The sequence below is a fragment of the Strigops habroptila genome, chromosome 1, assembly GCF_004027225.2.
Source record: "Strigops habroptila isolate Jane chromosome 1, bStrHab1.2.pri, whole genome shotgun sequence".
In the NCBI taxonomy this organism is placed as follows: Eukaryota; Metazoa; Chordata; class Aves; order Psittaciformes; family Psittacidae; genus Strigops; species Strigops habroptila.
In genome coordinates this window covers 123804716-123814096 of record NC_044277.2, presented here as the reverse complement: position 1 = coordinate 123814096, position 9381 = coordinate 123804716, and the positions used below count along the sequence as shown (strand labels likewise).

General features: G+C 59.5%; 1 protein-coding gene across 1 annotated transcript; it reads left to right on the top strand.

Moving 5' to 3' along the window:
• The first annotated feature begins 239 nt into the window (after window positions 1-239).
• On the top strand, window positions 240-3112 carry DLX5 (distal-less homeobox 5). Its single transcript, XM_030486435.1, has 3 exons — window positions 240-838; window positions 1989-2173; window positions 2408-3112. Exons 1-3 carry the CDS (start codon window positions 484-486, stop codon window positions 2738-2740), a joined length of 873 nt encoding a protein of 290 aa, XP_030342295.1. The 5' UTR covers window positions 240-483; the 3' UTR covers window positions 2741-3112.
• The last annotated feature ends 6269 nt before the right edge of the window (window positions 3113-9381 follow it).

The window sequence follows — 9381 nt, the reverse complement described above, 5'->3', positions numbered from 1 at the left end:
CTGCCGCCGCCGGGGCGCTGCGGGCTGGAGGTGCGGGGCGGCTGTGCCGGCCGAGCCCCCTCCCCGAGTGGGGTGAGGGGAGCCGGAAACCTCCCTATCGCGGCGCTCCGGCTCGGAGATTGCTGTTGGTATTCACTTTAAAAGAGCCTGAATGGGACTTTTTTTTTTTTTTCTTTTACTTCCCCCCCCCGTCTCTCTCTCTCTCTTTTTTTTTTTTTTTTTTTTTTTTTAAAGCCAAAGCTTTGTTGTGCTAAACTAGTTGGACGAGTTAGGGTGTCGCTGCTCCCGATTGCTCTGGCCAATGGAACCCGATCCACCCTGCTGTGCGTAAGAGCGCAATTAAGGATTTAACCAAGCCTATGCTGCGCCCCAGCCAGCAGTCTGCCGGAGACAGACACAGCGCCGCAGCCTCCTCCCCCAGACATGTCTGCTTAGACCCGAGCAGCCCCACAGCCAGCCCCAGCCAGCCGCCGGCTCCGAGCTATGACAGGAGTATTTGACAGAAGGGTCCCCAACATCAGGTCCGGCGACTTCCAGGCTCCTTTCCAGACGGCCGCAGCCATGCACCACCCGTCCCAGGAATCTCCCACTTTACCCGAGTCCTCGGCTACGGATTCCGACTACTACAGCCCGGCGGGGGGAGCCCCGCACGGCTACTGCTCGCCTACCTCGGCTTCCTACGGCAAAGCGCTCAACCCCTACCAGTATCAGTACCACGGTATGAACGGATCTGCTGGGAACTATCCTGCCAAAGCCTACGCTGACTACAGCTATGCCAGCCCCTACCACCAGTACAGCGGGGCTTACAACCGCGTACAGAGCTCCGCCAGCCAGCCAGGTGAGACCGTGGGGCCAGGGCGTGCGGGAGATCCCGAGGCGACGGTGGGGGGATACACACAGGACCGGGTCGGCGACCCCCGCACATCCCTGCCCTGCGGGGAGGCGGCTTGCCCTGGGCCACCCGGAGAAGTTAAAAAATAGTGATTAAAAGAGAGAAAGAAAAACAAAAAAAATTAAAAAGGGGAAAAAAATGAAAGGGGAAAAAATAAAGGAAAATTACGGGGTGGGGGGGGAAGGTGGAAAGCTGGTCGAGTTTTCCTGCCCAGCCCGCAGGATCTACAACACAAATCCTGGGATAGTACTTTAGGGAAGCAAGCGTCGGTCAGCTGCGCCCCGAACTCCCCCAGCTGCCTCCCTCCTGCTTCCCGTCGCATGAAGAGCGGGGGAAAATAGCTGAGCCTTGTTGCGTCTCAAACTCGGGTTCGTGGTGGCAAAGAAAGTTTCCTTCCCCCTGTGCTGGAGGGGAGGGGAAGGCGGCTGGGAGGGGGAGCCCGGCCGTGGTAAAGCTGCGGAGCCGGGGGGGGTGGCCCAGAAAGCGCCGAGGTTTTAGCGTTTTCCATTTACTTCTTTGTAAGTTGTTGAGGAGGGAAGTGGGGGAAGAAAAACCTAAACCCAGCCGTAGCCAAGCCAGGCGGCCGGGGCTTGGCTGGGACGGTGCGGCCGCGGCAGCGCTTGGGGACACGCCGGCGGCGCGGTGGACGGCGCGGGCGTGCGGGGGAAGGGGCCGGTGCCCCGGGTGGGTCTCGGCTCCGCTCCGGGCCGGCCTCTGCCCAGCGGGGCACCGGTAATCCCCCTAATCCCCACGGCGGCCGCGCATGCCCCGCGCCCCCGTCCGCGCCCGCGCAGTGCTGCGCACCCAGTGGGATGCCCGTGGAGGCCGGGGTGGGCAAGGCCCGGCGCGGAGAGAGCGCGGCCCCCCGCGGTGCAGCGCGAGGAGCCGGCGGAGGGTGCGTGGGGCCGCGTGCCAGCAGCGGGAGCCCCGGGGGGGAGCCGCGGGGGCCCGTCGTGCCGGCGCCTCGGCCCGTCCCGGCCCGCGGGCGAGATGCCGGCGGCGCAGGCTGCGCGGGGCGGAGCGGCGCTGAGCGGAGCCGTGTCCCGCGCCTTAACGTCTGCGTCTGTATCTCTCTCCCGCCCTTGCACCCGTGCAGAGAAGGAGGTGGCGGAGCCCGAGGTGAGGATGGTGAACGGCAAACCAAAGAAAGTGCGCAAACCCCGGACTATTTATTCCAGCTTTCAGCTGGCGGCGTTGCAGAGGCGGTTTCAGAAGACCCAGTACCTCGCCCTGCCCGAGCGGGCCGAGCTGGCCGCCTCCCTGGGGCTCACGCAGACACAGGTACCGCGCTTAGCTTGGTTTGGTTCGCCTCGGCCCGGCCCGGCCGGGCGCAGAGCCCCAGCCCCCCGCGGCGCGGCGGGCAGGGTCGGATCGCGCCCCGCGGAGGGGCCGGGAGGACGGCGGGGAGCGGGTCCCTCGCAGCCGCGGAGCGCCGTATTGCCAGGCAGGCATTAATGGTGTCGGTTTCCCTCCCCCCTCCCTCTTTCCTCCTCTCTCCTCCCGCCCCCCTCCCAGGTGAAAATTTGGTTTCAGAATAAAAGATCCAAGATCAAGAAGATCATGAAGAACGGGGAGATGCCTCCGGAGCACAGCCCCAGCTCCAGCGACCCCATGGCCTGCAACTCTCCACAGTCGCCTGCGGTTTGGGAACCTCAGGGCTCATCCCGCTCCCTCAGCCACCATGCCCATGCACACGCTCACCCTCCAAACTCCAACCCGTCCCCCGCATCCAGCTACCTGGAGAGCTCCGCATCCTGGTACCCCGCTGCCAACTCCATCAACTCCCACCTCCAACCCCACGGCTCCCTACAGCACCCGTTAGCGCTGGCCTCTGGGACAATCTATTAGAGTCTGACCCCTATTATTTTATTTTTTAATATTTTTTTTTTTGTTGTTCCTTGGACTCCCGTGTTTTACTGTTAAGGAATAATAACGAAAGGAATGCATATGGGGAATTTTTAAAAGGGAAAAGAAACAAACAAAAAGATTAAAATGTGTAAAGCTTGTGCATGTAACTTATTGCATTTCAAAGGAACCCCTTTTTTTATACAATACGGACATTTTTTGGCTCAGCTGTGGACACTATCAATGGTGCCTTGAAATCTATGACCTCAACTTTTCCAGAGACTTTTTTTCAATGTTATTTTAACCCTGTAAATAATTGTAGATAGAGGAATTAAACTGTATATTCTGAATAAAATAAAATTATTTCGACCACGAGAAACGTTTCCAAATTACCTCTTCTTCTATCGATAAGAGGGAAAATAATACTAATAATGGTCATAGTGCCAATTTCCTTGCCCAGAGCGAGTGATGAAAGAGGGATTTTGATGGCCCCGATCCTGGGAGCTCCCGTTCAGTTGCTGGGCCAGGCAGGGTCGTGCCAGCGCAGCCCAGGTGTATCGGCAGGATCTGGTCCTTGTAGGTCCCTCCCCAGGGGCGAGCCGATGGCCGGCGGTGCTCTTTCCCTGCTGGAAAAGGTGCTTGTGCCGGACCGCTTACACCTTCTCGCACAGTGATTTAAGCTGAAGCGAAAGCTGCCCATCCTGACGGTAGAAAGCAAATCTCTCGCCTTAAGCCGCCCTGAATCCTTTCCTGAGAGCAATTAGCGTCGAGAGCTGCACACTCCACAGCCCATCAGTCGCCCGTGTGCGCTCGGCTAATTATACAAATTACGTTTCCGTCAAAGGGAGCCACTAAATGTGAGAAAAGGATAAAATGAGGGCCCCGCTCCCTTCACTCCTGGTAAAAGCCTGCGGCGGCTCCGGCTGAAGGAGGCACGTTGCGAGGTACTTGTATTTGATTTCTTTATCTCTATTTACACGATTTAGGGAAGATCCAGCGGCGGAGTCGTGGCTGGCGCTGCCCAGTGCTGGAGCCCCTCTCTCAGCACAACCCCCCCGTTTTCCCCGGCAGCTACCGATCCGCGGGGACCCCACGGCGACCCACGTTCCCGCGGGGCTCCCCCCTCTCCCCAGCCATCAGGGAACCGTGCTGGGAATTCAGGGCCGGTCGGGATAAGGCGGCAGCAGGGAACGTGCCAAAGGCGTCGCTTGAAGGATCCCCGAGATTAAACACCCCTCCACCCCGCTGCCACCGGAGGCTGGCGGGGCTGGGAGGCGAGGCCTGGAAAAGCACCTCCTGCCCTGGGGCGCACTTACCTGTCTCTAGTCTTCCTCCCTGCTGCCCTCCCCCTCCTTTCTTCTCCCTCCGCTCCCGCCTGCCATATTTTGTGAGTGTGCGTGTGCGTGTTTCTCCCCGAAGAAAGAAGCCCGGGGTTGCTGTTTTGTAACAGGTTTGGGGGTTGGTAAATGGCTCGCAGTACAATAGACCAGTTTGTTCGCTAACGCTGCTCTCTGCACGACGGGGAGGGCCGCGTGGGTGCCGGTGGAGGGCGGCGGGGGCAGCTCTGGCTGCCCACCCCTGCCTGCTGCCCGGTAGCGGGCCGCCCCGCTGCTCCCCGTGTCCCCTCCGCGGCTCTGCGGACCGACTCCTGCTCGGTGCACTTGCAAGGTTCTAGGGACTTTCCACGAGGTGAAAAGCTCGGCTTTGTCTCTTCTGCTAACTTCCACCCCGTGCAAAATAAAGCCCGACTTTTTCGTTTTCTTCCGTTCTTTTCCTCGTTTCCCTCTAGACGAGCACTAATATTTTCTTTTCAACCTGCAGTAAGAGCTTCTCCCCTTCCCGAGGTTCCTTCCCTTTGCAGAAAGGCTTGGACACCAGAGGTGGAAGTCTATTTCCCAGGTGGGTCCACCCACCCCTTTCTTTGAGGAGCTGCCGCGGGGCCGGTGGTGTCGGTAACCTGCAGGGCCCGGGAGGGCTCGGGCGGACAGCGCAGGAATAGCTCCGGCGAGGCGGGATGCCGGCAGTCAGGATGCCGGGCAGGAATGGGAATTCACACAGAGCCGCTGGGCCCTGGCGTCGCTCCCCTCTCCAGCCAGCCGAGCCAGCTCGGTTCGGTTTCCATGCTGGTCCCTCTCCCTACTTAATTTCTCCTTCTCCCAGCTCGGGGTGCTGTTGGGCAGGTCGAGGAGAGGCTGGCACCCCTTCCCGGGAAAGGGTAGCCAGGCCCGGTTAGGAAATGCCGGGGGTCCCCGTGGACCCAATGCCCATCCGGGGTCTACAGCCCCCCGCAGTTCGTGAGAGCCCCGGACAGTGCAGGGTGGATGCTTCTGTCTCCCCTGTCCCCTACACGCAGACAGGCGCCTCTCCCCGCCCGGGCGCACCCCCGGGGCTACGGCGGCGGCCGGAGGGAGCCTGGCTTGTCCGGGCCTCCCCCCTTGCCTCTCCGGGAAAGGAATGGGATGAACTGTCCTTTGTCTCAAGCTGGGTTTGGACTCGGCGGATTGCTGGCTTGGGGTTTCTTTTTTTTTTTTCCCTTTTCGACTCCCTCTCTCTTCCCCTCCCTTCTCTTTTCCTGGCGGCCACTTCCATGTGGAGCTGGGGCAGCTCGGGGAGCCGAGAGGAGCCACATTCCTGTGGGTGCCGAGCGGCTCCAGGGCTGAGCCACAGGGCCTGACACACACACATAGACACACAGGCGCACAGACACACAGGCGCACACACAGAGCGGCCTGCAGCCCCGGCTGCCCCAGACCCAGCGCTCCCGGCGTTGCCCACTCCCCTGAGGCTCTTCCACCCACAGCAAATCCAACATCCCCTGCGCTCACCCACAGATGGGGCGCACATCCACAGCACCCACACCCGCACCCACGCACCGACACCGGGGGAACACCTTCTCCCGTTCCCCAAAGAGTCCCCGCTGCTCCCGCCCGGGCATCTCCCTCTCCGTCCGGGGGAGCGCTGCTGCCTCCCCGCCAAGCCACTCGGGTTCCCTCCCCCTTCTCCCCAGGGAAAAGCACCAACCCACCCCTCCAACCTGTCGCCGCCTCAAGGCAGCCCAGCCCGCTCCCGGGCGGTTCTGTCGCCCGCATCTCCCCGCGGTGTCCCCCCTAAATTCGGTCCCCCCGGGCGCTGCCCGCTCCGCCGCCAGCAGCGCTCTATCCCGAACGTGCATCGCACATGTGGCATCCATTAAAGATTTCTACCACGCAATTTTGCGACTGACAGACTTTAGGTGGTTCGGTTGTGGATTACGGAAAGGAGATCTATTGCTTCAGGAAAATCGGAGGGGGGGTGGTGGGGGAGAAGCCCCTCTTTCAGTCATTTGAGCGGCTGCCTGCAGTAACGCAATAACCTGTTTTATAGGTCAGACAAGAGCCGTGAAAATAGGAACCGCGGAGTTTACATTAAACCTCCCTTTCTCTCTCTCTCTCTCTTTTTTAGGGAGAATCTGTGTTGCATCAATAAAATGTTTCTGCTCTTTGTTCGGCGGTGCGCCTATTTACATGCGATTTGGGAGGATAAGCAATGGTTTATCCGCCAGGAATACAGACCCGATAAATCCCGACACGCACCCACGCCCCAGGTGTCTGTGTGAACACCTTCCACGGACACGACCTTCAAAGCCGCGGGAAAAACTCCCAGCCCCCATCGCCTCCTTATTTCCCTTTAGGTGAGGGCCCGGCCAGGAGCCGCGACGGCTCCAGCCCTTGGCACGGAGGAGCCTGGGGACGGCTCCTCGCTCCCTCGTGCCCCTGGGCAGTCCCGGAGAGGTTGCCTAAACCTCAGCCTGGGCTCTGCAGCAGGGATCAGTGAGCCTCGCGGGCCGGATCCTGACCTGGCTCCGTGCTCTGCAGCGGCATCCCCTGCCTGACTGCGGGGCTGTCCCTCCATCCCAGGGAATATTTACCGTCTCCTCCGTATATGCATCATATAACCCGTTTTATAGGGCTTTTGTCTCGCGGTATCCACTGAGCGTTCTTTTCCCTTTCTTCGTGCTATTTTTATTAATTTTATTATTAATATAATTAATTTTATTAATTCCTGTGCAGAGGACGACAGGACTGCAGCGGGGGGGGAGGGTAGGGGGGGACAGTAAGGACCGGGCCGGCTCCCTCCTGCCTGCCCTCCAAGCCCCTGGCCCTGCGGTACCTGCCGGCGGGGCAGCAACACCGCTTTGATGATTTGGGCCATTAAAAATGAAGCGGGTTTGTACATTTCTTGTCCAGGGTTAATAAAAGCTAATCAGGAGTGGAAGGCCAACTAGCCCAATGAGTTAACCTCGCTAGCTGCAGGTAGTCCTGTTAGCCAGGCTCTTTCGGTTAATTAATTACAATTGAGTCGGTTCTGTGATAATTTCCTCAAGGACCCCTGAGGACTGGTCCAGGGGGTGCGCAGGACCGCAAAAGGCCGCGGGCTCCGCAGCTTCCTGCGGAGGGAGCGCGGCCCCCGTGCCCCGCACCCCGCATGCTCCCCGCCCGGCTACGAGGCTACCGAGGCTTCTTCCCCCAAAGTGTGGTTCAGGAACCCGAGAGGAAGCAGAGGACAAGGGGGATCCCGCTTCTGGGGACGGGTGGGGACCCCGCGGGTACCGGGAGAGGCTGCGGGAAGAGTGCAGCCGAGAGGTGGCCTAGGGCAGGGGGAGCCCGGAGCATCCTTCCTCCCCCCCCCCCCCCATCAGGCTCTCCCTCCTCTGGATTTGGACACGTAACGCTTCAGACCACTGATTTGCTATTTTCTTAATTCCCGCTCTTCTCATTCCCTATGAATCAAACAGTCTTTTGTCCTTCAGAGTTTGATTTGATCGCTACTGTTCACATTTCACTTTTGTATTTTTCTCTCCCTATACCATTACTCATTGAGTGCCCCGTGAAATTACAATCGTACATTTTCAACTCAGCAACCCATTTGCAGTGCAAAAATAGGGTCTAAATAATGGCTGAATTAGCCCTACTGGACAGTTTCAGATGTAACACTCTGTAATAATTATATTGCAGGCTGGATTAGGATGCTATTATCATAATCTGGACGTTTACAATTATCTGTAATTTGCAAAGATGCGCCAGGTCTTGATTACAGCAGGTTTTTTTTATCAAGCTAACCATCACTAAACAGTGACAGTAATAACAGCTAATTTTGCTGGCAATATAAGAGGTGCTGGGGTGTGCAAACAATTTCACACCTGGATGTGCTCACTCAACCAAGAATATAGAGAAAGAGCTTCTGCCCTGAGACTCAGAAAAATATTCTCCACTGCTTCTGTGCAGTATAGATTTCTAGACCCCGAGCCTTGCTTAGCAGATTTGCACAGGGGGTAAGTTTTGGGGGTCGCTTGGGTTTGGGGTCGCTTTGTGGCTGCTTCGCGCCTTCCCCGTCGAGGCACGCTCCGTCCCTGCTCGTTCCCCCGCTCCCGCGGTCACTCTTGCGCCGGTCTTTTCCCTCGACGGGCCGGACCCCGACAGCCCCGCGCCGCCTTTTTCCTCTCCGGTGCTGTCGCGGGCGAGGGGGGGTCCCTTCGGAGGGTCGGCGCGGGGCTCGGCGGACGACGGAGAAACCCCGCCAGCTCCGGAGCCGGGCCGGGCTCCCGGACCCGCAGCGGGGCGGCGGCAGCGCTGCTCTCCGTGACGCCCATCCCGCGGTCTCGGGGCGGCGGAGCCCGGCGGCGGGCGGGCGGTGGCGGAGCGGCGGTGGCGGCAGGTTGGGGGCTGTCTTGGGGAGCTGCCGCCGCTCCATCCATAGATGACGCTGTTTCACGAGAGTCTCCCGGGGCGGCAGCCGCGAGTGGGAGCCGGCGCTGCCGCTGCTGCCATTCGCTCCCAGGCAGCTCTGGAGGAAGGCCTGCCTCCCGCACCTTCGCCCACTCTGCGGAGCTAATCCGGCTTTTGTATTATTACGATGATGATCATTAGTTTGTTTGCTTGCTTGCTTGTTGTCTGGGCTTTATTTAAGCCTATCTGAGAAATCACTAGTGGGGGAGGAGGGCACGGCGCTCCCACAGGCTTTTCGCGCCGGCACAGGACGGGCCCCCCGAAAGCTCTCGACAAGCAGCGACCCCCCTCTGCCACCCCCGGGCCCGCCGGCGGAGGGGGGGCTGGTACGGGACCGCCCGCTGCCATCCCCACTCGGGGGCTGCAGCGAAAGGGTTAAGGCGCTGCGGGGCCGTGGGGGCCGGGAGCCGCCGGGCCGGGCTCGGCAGGGCTCGGCTCGGCTGGGCCGGGCTCCCCGGGCTGCGGGGCTCCCGCACCGGGGCGTCCGCCGCCCTCCGGGGGTGCGAGGGTGAGCCCGCACGGGGGCCGGCCTGGGGCGGGGGGGAGTAAGGCAGGGCTCCCTGAAAGATGCACACACACACAGACACACAGACGCACAAATGCTGTTGGTTTAACTGTATGGTAGCTTTCTCTCCAGTGTCATTTGAATAATTCAGTGAGCCCCACTACCAGCTGTACTTCTGAAGCCTCTTCCATTCTTTTCAGCATTATAATTTTGGTTAATTTTCAATTTTAGGCCCTACGTCTCTGCAATTTGTGTATGAATAACAGAATAATTTTCCTCTTTTGTTTCGCCTTTCCTGTTCCTGAATCTAAATAAAGATGGCTTTTTAGTATTAAAAGTGGAAGAAAATTACAGGTAATTATCTTTGACGGTAA

Bases quoted from the DNA above. Each gene is read 5' to 3' on its own strand.
- DLX5 (XM_030486435.1), top strand. From the start codon at position 484: ATGACAGGAGTATTTGACAGAAGGGTCCCCAACATCAGGTCCGGCGAC. The intron at 839-1,988 runs GTGAGACCGTGG...GCACCCGTGCAG, and splicing joins GAGCTCCGCCAGCCAGCCAG to AGAAGGAGGTGGCGGAGCCC. The intron at 2,174-2,407 runs GTACCGCGCTTA...CCCCCCTCCCAG, and splicing joins TGGGGCTCACGCAGACACAG to GTGAAAATTTGGTTTCAGAA.